Source organism: Siphateles boraxobius, unplaced genomic scaffold (genome assembly GCF_051911475.1).
Source record: "Siphateles boraxobius isolate OS27281-9 unplaced genomic scaffold, OSU_SipBor_1 130, whole genome shotgun sequence".
Lineage (NCBI taxonomy): Eukaryota > Metazoa > Chordata > Actinopteri > Cypriniformes > Leuciscidae > Siphateles > Siphateles boraxobius.
Window position 1 is genome coordinate 2617372 of NW_027508734.1, and position 21607 is coordinate 2638978.

The following is a 21607-nucleotide window of genomic DNA, read 5'->3' on the forward strand; positions in this document are numbered from 1 at the left end:
TACAACAGGTTAAAATAATGACTAAAATGCAGTGGCTTTGCAATCACTTGACTACACTGGGCATAAAGTAAAGTAAACAAGATAAAGTAAATATATTTTCTTTTGTATACAAATCGTGTATTTCATAAAGATAATTCCTGATCATTTTTTCTGTCTTGCTAGACTAGACGTGTAAAGGACGCCAGTGGACGTCTTCACAACCTCTTAAGAACTATTTGGGCAATTACATTAATTATTGCAGCATTAACCATGCGAGGATTAAGCGCAGCTTTTGCATATTTAACAAGGATTTCATAGAGGGTCATGATGGACTATAAATGCACGTGTAAAAGACGTTGCCATGGTGACATAACTACACGTAGCTAAAAGTTAAAATAACAATTATACATGCAACTGTAGACATGTACAAATGTATCTGAATGCATTTTTAGGAAATGTTCTGTGTTACATAATTTTTACCGATTTATGCCGTCCTGGCCCCAACCATTTTTGGCCAGGGACACGACGTTGCCGTCGGACCAATGTTCGCTGGGCACGTGCCTGGTTGTGGAAGAAGACAGTCGCTGCATAATTCCTCTGGATTCCAATAGGAATGCTGGTTAAACTTTATTTTTAATGACGTTCCAGCTGATGTGGGTAAAACATTGTCCGTTTGTTCGCTTCATTTCACTGAGGATTGTTTTGTAAACAAGACACAGGCCGAGACTGGATTTGCAGACCGATTAAGATTAAAAAACGGTTCTGTGCCTTCTTGGATCCCACAGGAATTGTGCAACACACTTATGTGAGTAAAATTTTGATTTAAATAATAATAATAATCTGATAGGCTAGTATTGCATTGTTACAGATCGTTTGATATCTAATAATTATGTGCACGTGTGTATCAGTCTAATCGTTACTGACGAGTGAGTTGAAACTCATTATAATATGCAAAACTGTTATCCACTCACAGCAGTGGGCGTTTAGTGATCGACCGATGTATCAGCTTACCGATATTTTTACCGATTTTTAAGCATTTTCCCATAATCGGGTATCGGTTTTGTAATATCGGATTTTCCGATAAACGGCGCCATCTTGTGGCCGTTTTGAGAATTCCGCCATTGCAGCCGCGTCTGAGGGGATCAGTCAATAACAACTCTGTGCACAGGTAAACTATATGTTCTACTTGCTTTGCTTTAATTATTTAACTTTATTTAACATAACAGACATGCATAAATGAGTTTTGAGACATAAATGCCTGATATAGTTTATTTATGCAGCTTGGTTCTAAAAAATTTAGACGAACTCATGGAGTCACGTAGCGTAATCCGTCATGTCATGCCCCAATAAAGACGTAACTTTACATGAATTAAATAAAACAGACATGGATGAGTGCATGTTGAAAATAAAAGCGCTGAATTTAATTCTCTATCTGTTGTATTTACTCACCATTAGTCTTGTCTTGGAAAAAAAAGTTCGCTCATATTGCTGAGCACTCACTGGGTTGATGATCAGGAATGCTCAAGCACCTCCACTGAATGAAACTTTTGACAAGATGATCTTGTTTAAACACCCTAGATTATATTATCATTTACTACATATACTGCAATTCTTTCGCTTTAAAATGATACAGCTTTGTGGAAATTAATTATTTATTACCTGCACGCGCGATCGCGGTTGAGTAGCCTAAGTTAGCCTATAGTTCTGTGTAAATGCATAGATAAACAGCACTTTGTTAGAAAGCATTTCATGATCTAGACCGACAAAAATATTATTAATAATTAGTAACATACTAGTTGGAAAATGCAATGATGTATATGCTGTTTTGTTTGTTACTTTCCTGACAATGTTATATTCCTAATATTATCTAATATTATCTAATATTATTCAGTGAATATTACCCAGTGAATTATTCCTCACTCTTAGTTTAAACCTATTAAACGACACATAAACCTTCGAAAACCGTTTAAAATTAATTACATTTCTGCAAAGGTGATATGACTCTTGGTGCGTTCAAGTCATCTCGTATAGATCGTAATTACGAGTTGAATGCACTTGAAGGCCACCACAATGTCGTAAATACCAGTGGGGAGCTCGGGATTTTCTTTAAGCCCCGATCTGTACGAGTTGGGGGCGTGTCAGTGAGAAATGGCGGAATCGATGGATGAAGATGTTTGGTTTCATTTCTTTGACATGTTTTGCGTAGCCACTATTTAGCTCGTAGTCAGACCGGTGTTGTGCCGAATTTCGACTCCCTGCCAAATTATTACCCCCCTCAACCCCACCCCTAATCCTAACCCCTCCCCCACCCCTAATCCTAAACCTACCATACAAGGGGGGTAATAATTTGGCGGGGGTCAGAATTCGGCACCACACCGGCTATTGTAGCCCAAATATAGTCAAAACTGATTAATTGTAGCTTTGTGGCCAGGCAGCGCATGAGGTAGCCTAGCTGATGACCCATCATGTTCGCATTGGTAATAATATGTGACCAGTCACGGAAACTAGGGACACAAGTCGGTTCTGGGGCATTTTGAGTTATTCATAGATTCTGAGAGTGTAATATCCAAGCTTTCCAACGATGTATAACATGTGGAAATCTGATAATATTTGGAGAAGTTGTGGCCATTTTAAAGTAGGCACTTAAAAAAGCTCAAAGAGGAGAAAACGAGCTAAAGATTGTGCAGTTCTCACCTGTCTCTGCTGCTGGGGGTGACAATAGGGCTCATTTACATCTCATTTAGATAAGCCATACCCCCTGTAAAGCTCCTCCATGTGCTTTACAGCTTTTTTTACACTTCGAATGAGTGCACTTCTGCCGCACTAGGCGAAAAACAATTGTGCTGCCCCTCTATTTGCAACGTACCAGCAACAACACACAAAGACCAATAATGCCATATAGCCTGCATATAACGCGAAACCAGCAACAACACATAAAGACCAATATGCCATATACATATAACGCAAAACCAGCAACAACACACAAAGACCAATATGCCATATAGCCTGCATATAACGCAAAACCAGCAACAACACACAAAGGCCAATATGCCATATACATACAGTATAACGCAAAACCAGCAACAACACACAAAGACCAATATGCCATATAGCCTGCATATAACGCAAAACCAGCAACAACACACAAAGGCCAATATGCCATATACATACAGTATAACGCAAAACCAGCAACAACACACAAAGGCCAATATGCCATATACATACAGTATAACGCAAAACCAGCAACAACACACAAAGACCAATATGCCATATACATTTAACGCAAAACCAACAACAACAAACAAAGACCAATAAGCCATAGGCCTACATATAGCGCAAATAGTACGCAACGCTCGTGTGCCCAAAATGTCAACAATATTAAAGTTTATGTAGGAGGCAAATGCCTGCTGGCATTTTTCTTTAAGCAGTCATTTCTGCAATTTTCCAAATAATCACATTTCACCTCCTCAAATTACTGTTGCAAATCTCTTTACACCACTTTCTTATGTGCGTATACACACACAAATGAAATGTCCGCAAGCACATTATATCATCAGCAGGTTCAGCATCTTAAATAACGACTAAAGAGCAAATGAAGCTTAACTTACATTTCAGAAACACGCACGGCAGGCCTTCATCGCAGCAGCAAAGGTCTTAACTGCATCCTCTATTTCGATTCTCCGTCACATATGAAACAGCCAGCCACCGCTGTCAGCGAGCCGAGCCGCCGTATTGAAGCACTGAGGGCGCGCGCGCTGCGCCCATACCTCCGGTTCAGTTTCCCGAGCCCACGAAGTGCGGCGAAAACATTTTCGGTGTAACTGCCAGACGGTTCATCTCGTCTGCGACAATCTTTGCGGCATCCATCTTCATTGAATTTTGATATCAGAGAGAGCTGGCCAGAGCACAGCATAATAAGTAGCCATGTGGTTGACTTGGAGGGCGGGGGCAAAAGCGCCGGGTTATTCAGTATGGAAATACACACAGACAATGACACGCCACGCCCCTACTGCATGCTAGAATCTCCGAAAACAAGCCGATTTCAACCTCAAAATGTAAGCTTTTAAATATACCAATACTGCTATCTCAAACATGGAGAGGCTTCTTCGTGATTTCAATTAACAGATTCTCCAAAAAATTGAAAATCACCAATTTTGAAAAAAAACTCTTCTTTCTCATTTTGCTCGAAAGTTGTGCTGCCGACTTGTGTCCCTGGTTTCTGTGACGGGTCACATATCTACATGGTGCAAGGGTTATTTCATTAAATGGTCGAATGTATTGACGATTTATCTCTGAATTGGACGGGCTATGTGCAGAGCCGGCGGCAGAAACAAATCAATGGACGGGCATTTAATATTCCTGGGGGGGCCTAATTATGACATCCAATAAATGGGGGGGGGGGCTGCTTACATGCGCTTCATGAGGCACACACACGCACGCAAGGTCTCGCGCTCTCTACCTCTCTGCCGTGCGCGCTGTTTGAGCATTCACGTAGACTTTCGAAAACCGGGACATATTCACGTAGCCTTTTGAAAACTGGGACATTCAGTGTCCCGGGAGAGTTTATACATTTCCCGGGACAGGTTGTTAAAAAGAAGAACAATCCCGGAAAAACCGGGACGGGTGGCAACACTAGCTACAATAGTTTCACAGCGATTTCAATATCCTAACTATAATTAGCCTATTGCCCAATCATATTTCGGCTATCATGAGATATCATGTTACAGTTATAGCCTTGGTCTGCATTGTTGCTGCATTGAACACAGCATGCTATACCAACTTCCTATAATAACAGCCTAATAGTCACAAATCTCAAGTTAAGTATTAAATCAACCATGCATAATCAACTACGACACACTCACACACATATTGCATATCAGTGTCAAATGCATAATTTACACCACGGCTGGTGCAACTTACGAAGAGTAATAAAAACAACTGGCCTACTCACGTTCACTATCTCACGTTCACTCACGTTCACTATCACTGGCCTACTCCACTATCATTCCTGTCCCCAAAAAACCCAAAATCACTGGACTTAATGACTACAGACCTGTCGCTCTCACGTCTGTGGTCATGAAGTCGTTTGAAAGACTGGTGCTGGCCCACCTGAAGGACATCACTGGACCTCTGCTGGATCCCTTTCAGTTGGCTTACAGAGCAAACAGGTCTGTGGATGATGCAGTCAACATGGGACTGCATTATATCCTGCAACATCTCGACAGACCAGGGACTTATGCAAGGATCCTCTTTGTGGACTTCAGTTCGGCCTTCATACCATCATGCCTGGTCTTCTCACAGCCAAACTGACCCAGCTCTCCATACCATCCTCGATCTGTCAGTGGATCTCCAGCTTCCTGACGGACCGGCAGCAGCGAGTGAGACTGGGGAAACACACATCCAGGACTCTCACCACCAGCACTGGTGCTCCCCAAGGGTGCGTTCTCTCCCCACTGCTCTTCTCCCTGTACAGTAATGACTGCACTTCTAAAGACCCCACTGTCAAGCTCCTGAAATTTGCAGACGACACCACTGTCATCGGTCTCATCCAAAATGGTGACGAGTCTGCTTACAGACTGGAGGTTGAACAGCTGGCTGCCTGGTGCAGTTATAACAACCTTGAGCTGAACACGCTCAAAACAGTGGAGATGATCGTGGACTTCAGGAGGAACAGCCCAGCACTCCCCCCACTCACCATCATGAACAGCACTGTGGAAGCAGTGGAGTCATTCAGGTTCCTGGGCACTATCATCTCTCAGGACCTGAAGTGGGACAATCACATTGACTCCACTGTGAAAAAAGGCCCAGCAGAGACTGTACTTCCTTCGCCAGCTGAGGAAGTTCAACCTGCCACAGGATCTGCTGATTCAGTTCTACTCAGCCGTCATTGAGTCTGTCTTATGCACTTCCATCACTGTCTGGTTTGGTTCAGCTACCAAATCCGACATCAGGAGACTACAACGGACAGTCCGGACTGCGGAGAGGATCATTGGTGCCCCCCTGCCAAACCTCCAGGACCTGTACTCTTCCAGAGTGAGGAAGAGAGCAGGTAAAATCATCACAGACTCCACTCACCCTGGACACCACCTGTTCGAACTGTTACCGTCAAGACGGAGACTCAGATCACTGGCCACAAGAACATCTCGGCACAGGAACAGTTTCTTCCCACAGGCCATTTCCCTCCTGAACAGTTAACACTCCTCCCAAGGCATATGCCTGTAAGTGCAATACTCCCACTGTTTAGTGCAATATCCTACAACTCAGGTGATACTTATATGTAGATTTATTTATTTATAATATTCAAAACACTGTAAATAGGTTCATAATCTGTAAATCTGAAAATGTCTATTCTGACTAAACCCAACTGTGATAGTTTTATTCTCATATATTTATATTTTTATTTTTTATTCTTATAATTTGTAGTATTATGTTTCATGTTGTATTTGTATCTGTATATGTCCACTGGAAGCCTCAGAACCAAAACAAATTCCTTGTGTGTGCAAGCACTGATTCTTTCTGATTCTTAATACAGCTGAAGTCGACCTTTTTGGGATTGGAATCTCCTCATGAGTTTCTCTTTCCATTCGTTTCTGAATCGGCAAAACCGAGCACGTCGCGTCGCTATAACTTTACCGAGATGCTGCGGTCAGAGCGGCTCAGCGGGAATCCCCTTTTTTGTAAACAATCAGTCAAACTTCCGGGAGTTTTTTTTATAAGATTATGAGTCAAACATTGCACTTAAATACACATCAATAAATATATAAATGCTGTGCGTAAATTATTATTATTATTAAAATAATTTATTAAATGCAAATTGGATGGAGGGGGGGCACAGGAGTTCTGTAGGCGGGCCCGGCCCCCTAAGGCCCGCCCATAGCGCCGGCCTTGGCTATGTGCAGTCTGCTTTTAGCCCACCTGCGAAATCGTGGCAATCAGTGTCTACGCTCAACGGCTTGGCTATAGCCCTGATTTAGATCGGCGATTAGTATAGCCAAATAGTCTTACAATTGTTTTTCGCACACGCAGCCAGAGGCGCGGCTAGAAATGTTGGGCCCTATGAAAGAATATGAGGTTGGGCCCCCTACCCCACCCATTCCATTAATAAAATCGATCTCTGGGGGCCCAAAAAGTGTGTGGGCCCTTAGAATCGTCCTAACTTTTCCCCCCTTAGCGGCACCCCTGCACGCAGCTTCATGTTTGCTGTCACACAGAACTTTATACACAATCTACGATATTATTTGACTGTCTTTAATTTTAAATTAAATAAAAATGCAATCACATTTTCAACCGCTAGATGGCAACAGCCTCACTGAGACATAACTACTGGCAACGCGAGACTTGATAGTTAGTAGAGATCACTGTTCTGGCGATCGCTCCATAAACATTTCCACCATTTTGAAACATTTTAAACGAGACAGAGCAGTGCATTCACTTACCTGTCGGTCGAAGAGAAGAGGTAAAATAAAGTCCTACTTATGTCTTGTAAGTATCTGTGTTTTCGTTTTGACATGTGCTCATTTTGTATATATACATATATATATATATATATACACATATATATGCACATACATACATATATATACATACATACACACATATATACATACACACATATATACATATATATATATATATATATATATATTAGAACTGGTTGAATAATTTATTTTAATGTGACATCAGGCTATATTAATATAAATGATATAGTCTCAAATCTCAATCTATATTGCTTTGGAAAATATATACATACATCTTAAAAACTCTGTATTGGCCAGCTCTAGTGTGCATCCAAGCAAAAGTCACAATTACTGTAATTAAAGTTAAAAATTATGATGTCAATAATGCTTTTCTTGTCGTTGTTTAAAAAAAAAGGTTTTGTATTTTACTTTTTATTTTGTCATTCTTAATATTTTTATTATCTTAAGTTGTTGATGTTCCATATTTTATTTGGTCATTCTTAATATTTTTATTATCTTAAGTTGTTGATGTTCCATATTTTATTTGGTCATTTTTATGTTTTGATCTTTTTGTAAGTTATCTAAGTTGTTAATGTACTTTTTCTAAATAAAACTTTTATATTTAATTTGTTTGGATGGATTGTCATTTATGAGAACCTGTTATATGTGAAAAATGATTTTAATCTTTTAGCCATAATTTTGTTGTCTATTAGATGTGGTTCTTCAATAGCTATGTTATTGATGACTAGTCTATATTTTGGGCTCTGGTTAGACGTCTATTAGATTTTCACTGACAGCCCAAATTCAGCCTTGTTTTAGCCTAGACCCATATTCACTGTCTATTATTTAGACGTATACATTAGTCGTTCAATAGCCGTCTATTTGATGACTAGTCTACTCTTGTGCTATGGATAGACGTCTATTACATTTTCACTGACAGCCCAAAATTAGCCTTGTTTTAGCCTAGACGTCTGGGCTGTGTTTTGACGGCTATTAGACGCATAATTGCTTGCTGGGACCGAAAACCTGACCAAAACGAAACCGAAACCAGGGACACTTGATAGACTTTGTTTGAAATAGAAATAAGCGTGAGCTCGTGATTAACTATGATTCGAGTCTATATTTTATTTTTACTCAAAATGAGCCCTGTAGATAAACTTTTATATATATATATATATATATATATATATATATATATATATATATATATATATATATATATATATATATATATATAAATAAATAAATAAATAAATAAATAAATATACATTTTTTTTTCTTTTTGCGTGTGCCTGTTTTGTGTTATGTTATACTCTCTAAAAACAGTCACAAACGATGCCATTTTTATCATGAAATTGAAACAATAAATGTTGTTTTGATGTGTTTTAATGTGGCGCGTGACAGATCGCTGTCTCCCTGTTTATTGGTGAATAAAGATCTCTACTAATCAGACATTTTATAGTAAGAATCATAAATGAACATGATTCGAGTGCTCACCAACTCTTTGGAGTAGAAACATACTAGCATATTTATCATTAGAAAGCCCAGACTTGATTTGAAACTTTTTTTTATTTCGGTGATTGTTATATTACAATCTGTCAGTGACCCAGATATTACCGACGCGTTTCCACAGAGATGTGTGATTGGTCTGTTTAGGCTAAAGTGTGTCTTTATGCCCATGTGAAACTATGGGATATTTTTTTTTTTTTTTTGCCTTTAATAACGTAACTTTTCAAGAAACGAATGAAAATATAAATGGACACTGAATAAAATGTCTTTGAAACAAAAAAAATAATAAAAAAAACCACAGGCAAAATCGTACTCGGTTACTAACGTGTTCTCAGTTCTCAACAGCAGCATCAGCCTACCGAGAGAGGCCCTGCGTGACGTAATACCCAATGGGGGTGCTTCGCGCCCATTTACGTTACGTCCCGCCACAATAGGCGTGGCCTTGGCCTATAAATATAGCTCGACAGGCTGATACAAACTGGTTTTCATCGCCGAAGCGAACCAGAGCTGTTGTATGCACGGCAAGATACGCAGTACTCGTTTCCTCTCTAGAGAGAACCGAGGTTATGTTAGTAACCGAGTACGTTCTCTTACGAGAGTATCTCTCGTACTGCGTAATATCTTACGCTATGGGGAACACAATAAAACACACCGTGCGTACTGGGATCCGACACCAAAGTCCCAAGGGCAGTAGCCCGGGGCTCATATAGTGCATGATCACCATAGACTCACAGAGAATCGGAGAAGAGAGGCTGCAAGCATCATTCCCCATGAAAAAGCATCCTACAGGAACTAGTTATGTTAACAGTGTTTCACGCAGACAGGGTGAATGCATTCAGCCTGAACTGGGTAATAGTACGGGTTATTCAACACCCATGGAGCTGTTCTATCGATCAGTGAACGATGCACAAGCAAAACTCAGCATACTGCGCCGGCGCAGCGGGACAGATAGTACTGAATTCTAGACCGACAGCAGCTTGGCCTGTAAGGCGGGAACCTCTAGGTTATAGAACCTTATAAATGTAGACGGCGAGGCCCAGCCTGCCACCATACAGATATCTTGCAAGGAAATCCCGCTAGACCACGCCCACGACGAGGCCACGCCTCTCATGGAGTGCGCTCTGACACCCAAAGGACACTGCAGGCTCTAAGAAGTGTAAGCAAGCGCTATGGCATCGACTATCCATCTGGATAGGCTCTGTTTTGATGTGGCCAGTCCCTTGGAACGTCCGCCAAACAAAACGAAGAGCTGTTCGGTCTGTCTGAAGACAGACGAGCGGGATACATAAGCTCTCAGTGCCCTGACAGGGCAAAGGAGACTCGTGTCCTCCTCCTCATCATGAACCGGGAGGGCGCACAGGGAAATAACCTGGGCCCTGAACGGTGTGTTGAGGGATTTAGGCACGTACCCGTGCCTTGGTTTGAGTATGAATTTTGAGTCATTAGGCCCAAACTCCATACATGACGCGCTTACTTAAAGCGCTTGTAAGTCCCCTATGCGCTTCACTGAAGCGAGAGCCATAAGAAACACAGCACTTCCGTAACCCCGCAGTCTACGAGTGAAAAGCCCTGAGCTTGACACCAGGCAGAGAACACAGACCATTTCGAGGAATAGAGCCGTCTAGTAGACGGGGCTCTAGCCTGCGTGATCGTGTTTAACACTCCCTCCGGGAGGTTAGCGGGTACCCGTTGATGGCCTATGCATGTAGGGACCATAAAGCCGGGCGAGGATGCCAAATCGAGCCCTTTGCCTGAGAGAGGAGGTCTCTCCTCACCGGTATCGGCCACGGGGCAGTGCTGGTCAGCCGCATCAGGACAGGGAAACAAATCTGGTTCGTCCAGAGCGGAGCCACGAGCAGCACTGGGCATCCGTTTACTCTGATTTGTTCCAACACTTGAGGCAGGAGCAAGACGGGGGGAAAAGCATAGAGGGGGCAGCGGGGCCAGACGTGGGCCAGCGCATCCCTGCTCTTGGAGAAAAAGTTCGGACAGTGAGCGTTTTCTTGGGACGCGAACAGGTCCACCTGCGCTCTGCCGAATGTCTCCCACATCAGTTGGATCGTCTGCGGGTGCAGCGACCATTCCCCTGCTGGGACAATGTTTCTGGACAGTCTGTCTGGTCCCAGATTCAGGTGACCAGGGACATGCGCTGCTTTCAGTGAAAGCAGCTTGTGCTGAGCCCAGACCAGGAGGCGTTTCGTCAGCCTGTAAAGGTTTCGGGACCTGATGCCGCCCTGGCGATTTATGTATGCCAACACTGACATGTTGTCCGACCGGACCAAGACGTGGTGGCCTTTTGTCTGGGGACAAAAGCGGCGTAGCATGTTGTCGACTGCCAACATTTCCATACAGTTTATGTGTAGAAGCTTTTCCCGTTCTGACCACTGGCCAAAGAACGCCCTCGAGCAACGCTCCCCATCCCGAGGTGGAGGCGTCCGTGGACACCACCGTCATACTCGAGGGAGTCCCCAGACTCACACCTGACTGAAAACCAGTCGGTTATTTTCCAAGGTTCCAGAGCCGAGACGCATTTCATATCGACCCTGAGGCGAAACAGACCAGAGGTCCATGCCCCGGGCGGAACTCGCGCTTTCAGCCATAACTGCAGTGGGCGCATGCGAAGCAGACCCAGCTGGAGTACTGACGATGCCGAGGCCATGAGGCCCAGCATTTTCTGAAACCTTTTGAGAGGGACTACAGAGCCGCGGCGGAAGGATTTCCTGGCGAGGATTTTCCTGGTTGTCAGCATTCTGAACTGGCGCTTCACAAGCACTCTGTTCAGCTGTCGCAGATCTAGAATGGGCCTGAGACCCCCGTCTTTTTTCGGCGGCGGCCGCAGAGCTCCGGTGTGCTGATACATAAACACTGTGTTTACAGTGTGCGAGGCGGGAGGCGCGCCGATCACATTGGGCAGCCTGGCCGCGCTCGATTTCTCTATGACAGATTGTGGAGAGAGAACGAGCGGGACAAACCCGTGGGGTTGAGCGTGTCTGTGAGGGAATGTGGGCGCGGGACAGCGGGCACACTCACTGCACTGAGAACACCGTCGGCTTGTGCTGACTGAATGTGTGCTGGTTTCGTTTTTACAGAAACCGCGGGACACTCATCGTGTAGTGTTTGTGGGCACGTTCACCACATTTATTGCACAATCGACATGAGTCGGTTTTATTTGTGCTAGCCCTGAACTGTGGCGGGTTGTGTCTGTATGTGGGAATGGGCACTGAGACGTGGGCATTCTTACAACACTCATAACACCATCGGCCGTGGCCGGGACACCAGAAAATACACTCTTTATTGGATTTATCTGGGTAGCCGTAAAAACGGCTTTTGTGTGCAGGCAAGCGGGCTGAGGAATCGGCTTGTTGACTGCTAAATACACTGGACCAGTTGCATTGTTTGGAACTGAACGAGCGAGAAGTGTCGGTGGAGTCTGGCCCCGGCGAGACTTAAACACCGCGTGTTGGTTTCGTTTTTACAGAAACCGTGGTACATGCAGTGTGTAGTGTTTGTGGGCACTGGGTTGTGGGCACATTCACTTACATTTAATGCACAATTGACATGAGTCTATCTCATTTGTGCGAGCCCTGCACTGTGGCGGGCTGTGTTTGTGTGTAGAAATGAACACTGGGCTGTGGGCATTTTTATTAGACTCATAACACCATCGGCTGTGGCCGGAATACCAGAAAATACACTGCTTATATGATTTTTCTGGGTCGCCATGGAAACGGCATTTGTGTGCAGGCAAGCGGGCCATGGTACCGGCTTGTTTACTGCAAAATACACTGGAACAGTCGCATTTTCTGGAACGGAACGAGCGAATAGTTTCGGTGGAAGTCTGGCCGCGGCGAGAGCTGGGATTGAACACGGGTCTCTCCTGCGAAGGCTTTGGGTTTCGCCATTGGGCCACAGGGGGAAACGACATAAGCTTAAATTAGCTCAAGCAGATAAGAGAGCGTCATCACAGTTTTGTGTGTGTGTCGGCATGTTTGCAGGCGTGCGTGTTATACCACAGTCTCATTGCTGCAATATTGACATTTTCAGCCTCTCAAACTAAGAGGAGCTGAGAAATGTTTGAGAAATGGAGATTGGTCCGGCCTCGGCGGGACTAAAACACACTCTTTCCTCATTTCGCCGATGACGCACGCCCATGGGGGGCGGAGGTGGGGTAGCTTTCTTATAACGTAAAGAAAGCTAGCCTCGGTTATGATGCTGGCCCGTTTCCCTGACGACTCGCGGGCAGAAGGGAGGGAGGTCCACAGAGCTCGCCCCATCCTCACTGTCCGACGCCAGGATAGAGCAGCTGGCCTCCTCTACAGATGCAGCTATCTCGTTGTCATTAAAGGCGGAAGCGGCGGCGCGCGGCGGCCGTTGTCCGTCAGTGAGCGACTCGAGTGAAGCTGGTGATGCTGGCGGGCGAACCGGGGAACCTATGTCTGCATGCTGTCGCAGCGCGTTTTACATTGATTCAAAATTAAGGATAATTTTTGGCTTCAATATCTCGTGGAAAAGAGGTTTTCCCCATAGTGTAAGATATTACGCAGTACGAGAGATACTCTCGTAAGAGAACTACATCAGCCACACGTGTTTCGTGTTAGGCTACATGTGACTTTAGTGTATATTTGCCAGAGTTTCAGAGTTACATATTGTTAACTTGTTTGTATGTAGTCCAGTGACGTTTCATAAAGAGTTTGTTTTAAATCACTAAGAGCTTCTGTACACGTCTGACAGAAACACAGTCAATCTGGTTTGTAATAACAAGTGAAAAACACGGTGAATGCAGCATTTGAAAAAGACAAGAGGCATGAAGTGATTGGCTGCCAAAAACACCCGTTAATCTTTAAGGTTTTAAAAATGTATATTTGATTTATTTATTTTAATGTATTGTTTTATTTATTTTAGAGCTTTTTATGGGAGACTATTTAAAATATATATTTTTTCATAAACACAAACTGCCCTCCAAACAGTGCTATTCTATCCAGTAACATTTTAACACACATTATGTTAAAACAATCTACACAACATGTGTCAAAATATCATCAACACACTCTGTGTGCTGTTTTTTTAACACATACTGGTTATACTGGTTGGTTTTTTTCACATCCAATTGTTTATATACAACTATTGAATTTTTATTTTATTTTTTTTAATTCTGAGTTAAGAGTATTTGTTTGTAATGAATTATTTTTGTTTAGCAGATAACTGAAGAGTTGTGAAGGGAGCTAAAAAGTAAAGGGGGGCTCGATCAACTATATTTAATGTGAATTTCATAGATTCTTTATTAAGAGGACGATTTTTTCCCCCTAAAGATGCATCACTATCGCCAACTCTCTGATGCCGTTGATGACAGTGACAGTGATTCCTCAAATAACAGCATCGAAATACCTCCTTCATTCAGTAAGTACACTTCATGATGAATTTGAGCAACATCAGTTTTGTGTTAGCAGCTTTAAACATCAAATCACCCTCAGAAAATGACAATTAATTTTTTTTAAGTGTAATAATGTGTTTGTACTAAATTTATTTGAAAATAATCATGTTTAAAGAGAAATTAATATTATATTTAGTCCTGCGTATGTGTATTTAATATCGATTGATCCGTAAATTTAATGTGCTAAAATTCATTGATGCATCAGGATTCTCTCTTCTGAGCTTAATTCTTTTCTTCAATGATTTGTTGGAATCCGACAAATAACAGTTCTTAGAGTCAATTCAGCAAAGTCAATTTAAAAAAAAAAAAAAACATACCTTAAAATCCCTGGTAATTTGGGCTGGGTATCGTTCAAAAATTAAAAATATTGTAAAAACGATTTTTAATTATCGTTACAAATCTTAAAATAAATGTATAATTAAAAATCATTAAAAATATTTGGGGATATTTTATTTCTAATTCTAAACTTTGATTTTAGGGTTGTTAGAAAAACATGGACACACTGTAACCAAAGAATATGAACAAGGGGTATCGGGAAAAGTGTGTCTGACCAAAAAAGAGGAAGTGTCCTATGCGGTCAAAGAGATCAACTGCAGAGATGTAAGTACAATCATCAATATGCCATAATAATTAGTTTGTTATTAAAATGTCATTTTTCAATGTGTGTGTAAGCTTCATTTTTTAATTTAAGTGATTCTTTTGCTACAAATATAATCAAAAAAAAATATATATTCCTCTCAGAAAAAGAGTCATCACAGAGTCAAGAAGGAAGTCAAGATCTTGAAGTCTCTGAACCATGGATATATTGTTTCCTATGTGGATTCATTTGAAGGTGTGTTTGTTTTAATTTTCTTAGAGACGGATGGTAATGTTCCTTTATCTATTACCGTTTGGTAAAACTTTATATATAATACCTGCATGCTGAATCATTAGGACGTTTTTCTATTGTCTTGGAATCGTTGGTATTTGCACTCGGGCTTGGTCATTGGTCTCGCCAAATGTTCGAGTTGATCTTGACCGAGTCCAGCAATGTATGTTTTTTTTTTCTCCTTCAAAACCAGTGATGGTGTGCACTTATTCAGAAAACGGGTAACGTTATTGGTTTAATTCACAATCCATCTAGAATATACATTGATATTGGTCGCCTGCTATATGTCTGGCTCCGCTCTATTCCTGGCTCCGCGTGTGCGCGCTGCGCAGAGGTATCAATCATTTTCATTTAGCTAACGGCATGTTCCAACCCGAATGTAAAAGTTAGCCTTAATTTTCATTTGAGTCTTTTTATGAGGTTAGAAAGTAGGGCTGAAAGATGAATTGTAATTTCAGTGTCATTGTGATATGAACATTATTCATTATTTAGCGATGGGCACCGAAACGTGTTATTAAACGGGCCGTGGGTCTGCAGACTGGCAGCCTCTGTTCTCTCTGTCGCACATATCAGCGCGGGCACACACACACACACACACACACACACACACACACACGCACGCACGCACACACACACACATCAATCAAGGTGTAGTGAAGAAGCGAGTTAACAACAGGTGACCTTAGTTAGCCTACATTTAGTTATATTCAAATTCAGTGGCGTCCTACCTGAATTAATAACTGTTAATAGTGTAGCAGCGCACAGACTCTCTGTAATTGTTGTGAAATTACGTTTTTTATTTTGCCCCAGCAGTTATAGGGTTAATGCGGTGACTTCGGACAAGGTCGGATAGAGAGAAACGAGCGAGTGAGTTCGGCTTGTGTTAGGGCCGTTACATAGTCAACGCGAGAAAGCAACATGAACGACGCGAGCGACGCGCTCCCTTTCATAGTCTAAACCAGGGGTTCTCAACCTTTTGCAAAGCTGTGCCCCCCCAAAGCTGGTTCATTGCAGATGACGTGAAAATGCTGACGTTATTGTACGCCTGCTAGATGGCCCCGCTGCAGTCAAATCGAAATCTGATTGGCTGATTAAATCTGACTGATTATCTGATTGGTTAAAGCAACAGTTTTATTGCCATTCATTGTAAGCTACAGGCGCCCGCACTGTCGATTCTGAAGGCCTGAAGGCAGATTTATTTGACCCTAGCAACGCATGATGGCTGAAATATGATTGGATAACAGCTCTAACATAAACATACACTACTGGAAGCAGCGCAACCAAGAGAAAAGCTATGGAATTAAAGCAGCACTATGCAGAAATTCTATTTTTGTCAAACAGCGACCCCTAGAGTCGCTGTAGAGTACTTGTATTTAACGTTACTTGTCGAGCGTGACAGTCTATGATCTGAACTCACGCCTCTCCACTTTATAATAATAAAGTAGCATACCACGTTAGGCTAACCTGAGCCTAAATGCCAGATGACATCAATAAAGTTACATCATGTACGTCGCATTATTTCATAACAATGTCCATTATTATGATGTTGTTAGACATGATTATTGCAATTTATCATAATAGTTTGCAAATTGCGCTCATTTACACTATTTACAACGTGTAGGCTTATTTATGTCCTGATAATTATGTGAGATATTGACAACTGTTCTCATGAGAAACAACTTTAACAGTGAAAGCCTGAGCGAGTGGGACTCTTGTCCGGTTCCTCACGCTGTCAGATTCTCGTTACCTTTTTCTAGACTCTTCCGACCGCACTGTCTTCGTTTTTTTCTCCATTCTGAAAACGCAGGTCCAATATTTACTCGTGTCTGACTCCTCGCTCGGTCGGTCTGCCGTTTCCTCTTTCTCTGTTCCTCCGACAATGCTTTCCTGGCTTTCTGCTTCTTGTATGCCGGTTTAGCCATGACGATAGTTGTTCTTATAGCTAGCCGGATCTGGATGGGGGTGTGTATGCTAGGGCTGGGGCGGTATGGATTTTTTCTAACCGCAGTTGAAAAGCAAGATTTTCCCGCGGTATGGCGGTAAACCGCTTTAAATAGCCAGCCCCCAAGCCTTGTCACCTACATCCGAAAAAAAAAACGAGCACAATTTGAAATAGTCATATTTTCATCAAGCAGTAATCTGGCATGAAACAATCACTGAATAGATTTCCTTATTTAAGAATATTCTCAGATACATTCGCATTGAATTAATCATTTTCAGGAGAATACATTATGATGTTCACATTGGAAATGAAAGAACACCTATTGCAACATGTCTTAATTACAAATATTATACTCCATATTTATGTTTACATAATATAATGTTATTTTTTATTTAATCTATGTCGATTATGAAAAGTGAACAGCATGAGTAAGATAGGATCATAAGATGGGTCAGACACGATTTTGACCAATTTATTAAGTTTTGTTTTGTAGAAAGCCTTTCTTTAAATTAAATTTCGTTTTGTATAAATTGTACCTTAATTTTAATCACCGTTTCATTAACTAATTGCCTGGAATTAATAAATAAGAAACGAATATAGCAGACATATAATCAGGAGGATGTGGAATCGCCGGTGCGATCTCTTGCGGGTGAACTGGAGCTCGTCTCTTAAATGAACCAACAAAATTAAAAACGAAATGATAAAATTTTAGTCTACAGTAGCCTAGTCAGGTAAGGTCAGGTTTGCCGATGTGCGTTATAGGCCATTTACTTATTCATATTTATCCCTGTGCGCCGATCGGAGACAGAGTTCACTGCTGATATTCTGGGGATACGACATAGCCAATATACTAGGCACTTTAGCCTTTAAATATCTTTGCTGCATTGGATCTTTCTAGAACAGCCAAGAGCTTTCTAGCCTCGCGACAGCAGCGCCTCGCATTGCTCATAGACCTTAAAACAGTCAGCGCCGCGGATGCGGTTTCGAAAATTGATCAAAAAACGTTGGTGCGGATGGATGGCGGACAGATGATGAGTTTTGTGATGCGGTTGCGGATGGAATAATAATAGCCCATCCGCGCATCTCTAATTCGAATGGAATGTTATTATGTGTCGTGGAACATTGCGCTCCTCAACTCGCGAAAGGTCGGATTTGCTCCATCTTTTGATTATAAGTTTTGTTTAGAAAACCTCGAATCCATGTAAGCCACAATATCATTAGACATAATCCATGTCATAGACACAACGTGCACATGTGCAGGCCAATGTTTTTTTTTTTTTTTTTGTTGTTTTTTTTGCGGTGATGACGGTGACTAGCTCAGACCCGCGGTTGGAGTCACGTGACCGCGGTATTGCGGTAATGCGGTAACCGTCCCAGCCCTAGTGTATGCGTGTAATGTGTGCAGTGCCGTAAAGCAATTCGTTACATCGCGAGAGCTGAAATCACGCGATACTTCCTGACCGCGGTCCGCCGGCCCAAAGTTGCAAGTGCGGTTTTTCCACTCACAGGCACCAGGGGGCGAGACGACCACCATTCAACCCGAAAAGAGTCATATAACCATTCCAATAATTCTGAAGCTGTTCAGTTAAGCTAAAAAACTGCATAGTGCTGCTTTAAGAGAATGGACTATTGAGAATAATTGAATACTCATTCATGGAAAACATATATTAAAGTACAAGTCAGTGATTCTGATAGTGTTTAGGCCAGCAGAGAAGGCTTTGCTGGCCCTGATGGCCCACCACTGTTCAAATTAGTGCTGTCAATGCTAACGCGTTAACGTATGCGATTAATTGTCCGTTTAACGCGTTAAAATTAGGGCTGTCAGTTAAACGCGTTATTAACGGCGTTAACGCAAAACCATTTTAACGGCGTTAATTTTTTTATCGCGCGATTAACGGTCTTTTTGGCCTAGCAAACTTTGTAGTTTTTTTTCACATGCTTTTGCAATAGGACGCGGCATGGACGTTTTGAAAGCGCAAGCGGATCTAGCTAGACCGGAAACAAAACAACAGGCACGCCGCACACACTTGTTTGGGCTTGCGAGCCGGATGCGCGAGCGCGAATCTCTCTGCTCGCGCGTGGAATATAATGTGCCGAGCACGAATCTCTCTGCTCGAGTCGCGCGCTCTCAGATACACGCTGCTCTTGTTAGAATTTTCTCTGGGCTCGCTCAGACAATATGTGCCTGCACTTAAAACGTGTTCAGTGCAATCGCGAATCTCTCCTCTTCCCCAGCTAACAATTTTAGGTTATAAGAACGTTTTCATAACGTTCCCATTAAGTTATAAAAACGTTATTTCTGAATGTTATAGGAACGTTCAAAACGTCCAGTTTTGAGTGGATGACGAGCGCGAGACACCGAAATGGATGCCAATAAGATTCTGAATGGAACGTTTACTTTTAAAAAGTTGCCAAATGGTTCCATTGACGAGACCAAAGTGATCTGTGTGTTTTGTCGTTGTGAACTGAGCTATCATCATCGCAGCACGTCCAGTCTGAAATACCACTTGATGATGGCCAAACACACACACACACACACACAGCTGATGCGAATTCTCCGCCCCCTCGTCAATATCAGGACCTCGTCAGTATTTCTTTCACCCTTTTATTGATGGACAGTGTTACATTGTGTGAGAGATTATTTGCTCCAAGTAAGAATGTTTTAGTGTGAAATTGAACACAATATATGCCAATGTTGTTTTCAATAAAAAACATTTGCACAAAGCAAGCCGATCCACTTTTCCATGTTAATAAGAGCATTAAAATGAGAAAAAATTATGGGACAAAAAGAAATCAAGAGACATTTAGAATAGATAAAAATGTGCGATTAAATGCGATTAATCGCGAGTTAACTATGACATTAATGCGATTAATCGCGATTAAATATTTTAATCGTTTGACAGCACTAGTTAAAATATTTAACGCAATTAACGCAGCATCCGTATTTTCTGCCATCCTTTGGCAAGCGTTACATTATATGATCACGCTCTTATTCATTTAAGTGCTTTAAACATTTCAAGCGCGGCAAGACAAAAGAGAATGCGCTGTCTGTGAATGTCCTTTTTATGTGACGCGCACACACACACACACACAATACATAGATAGTGCGCCAGAATCCAGTTCTCTTTCGCGCTTCAACTAACAATAACAATCCCAAAAGGTCCTTACTAGGGATGGGACGGTATGAAAATTTCATATCACGATTATAGTGACCGAAATTATCGTGATTATCAATATTATCACGGTTTTGTTAAAACAAGATGAAACTGTTAAAAAAGAACTGATGCTCACACTGAAAACATTTCAACAAGTTTAATATTTGAGAATCAACAAACAACAAATAAAACAAGCAGCTCTATGCAATTTTTAAAGCAAGATTCTATTCTGTGGCATTTTGATTTTCTTCCTTATGATGACCGTCGTCAATAGCAACATATTATAACAGCGCACATCCATGTATCACAACGGACGCGCGTTCTCATTTCATTCAAATACAACTTGTCATCTTGCGTCTCCGTTTTTGATTGTATTGAAAATGAAATCAGAGTTGATTTATTGTTTACAGAATTTGATAATATTGTTGTGATCATATTGTCTGGACGAGTTTCAACATTTTCAACTCAAAACAACATTTTGTGCCCAATTATTTCCCAGACGTAGTTTTAGTATTGCGATCAATGTTAACTTGCCTTGCGTTCGCTACAACAGTGGATGATGGTCACACAAGACGACTCGGCAGATTTGAAGTGTTTACCTCTATCACTGCGACTTTTTTTGAGCATGTTCTGCAGACAGAGTGACCATCCTCGATTAAGTTTCCCTCAGGATTTTTGTAAATGCCAAAATACGACCACACCTCAGATTTGGTCCTCTTAAAAGGCTGAAAAATCTCCCGAACACGGTCACTGCCTTCCGCCATTCCTTCTCGAATAAAAAAAAAACCCAACATTGTGCGCCTGCGTCAGACTGTTGCTGGCTGGACAGGATTTATAGTGAGTTATTAAAATCGCGATAATCAAACACGGTTTTAATGATAATTGAATTCTAAACGATATTACTAACCGTCAGTACATTTTATCGTGGTTTATAGTGAAACCGGTAATCGTCCCATCCCTAGTCCTTACCAAGGCAACTTCTCCTTCAAGCAAGGGAGATCAAAAACTGACTACAATGTACTCACAAAAAAAGAAAGAAAAACTGATCTCACAAAAATACGATTTATTGACAAATAAACCAATATATCAATAACATATATATATATATATATATATATATATATATATATATATATATATATATATATATATATATATATATATAATATAAGAAAATACATTGAATTGAATTTATTAAGGATAGCCTCTTGAGATGCATCATCTCATTTTCAAGAGGGTCCTATAAACACAAATACAGAATACAAAAGA

At 41.6% G+C, this 21607-nt stretch overlaps 1 protein-coding gene across 2 annotated transcripts in view; it reads left to right on the forward strand.

Moving 5' to 3' along the window:
- Positions 1–21607, forward strand: part of LOC143736762 (uncharacterized) — an 86974-nt gene that overhangs the window by 20513 nt on the left and 44854 nt on the right. Inside the window, exons 2-4 of one of the 2 annotated variants that reach the window (XM_077227453.1) lie at positions 14252–14339; positions 14852–14973; positions 15115–15205. In XM_077227453.1, the coding sequence (XP_077083568.1) occupies positions 14252–14339; positions 14852–14973; positions 15115–15205 (301 nt within the window). Of the gene's footprint in view, positions 1–14140; positions 14162–14251; positions 14340–14851; positions 14974–15114; positions 15206–21607 lie in introns of those variants that run through there. The other variant, XR_013203570.1, reaches the window with a different exon arrangement.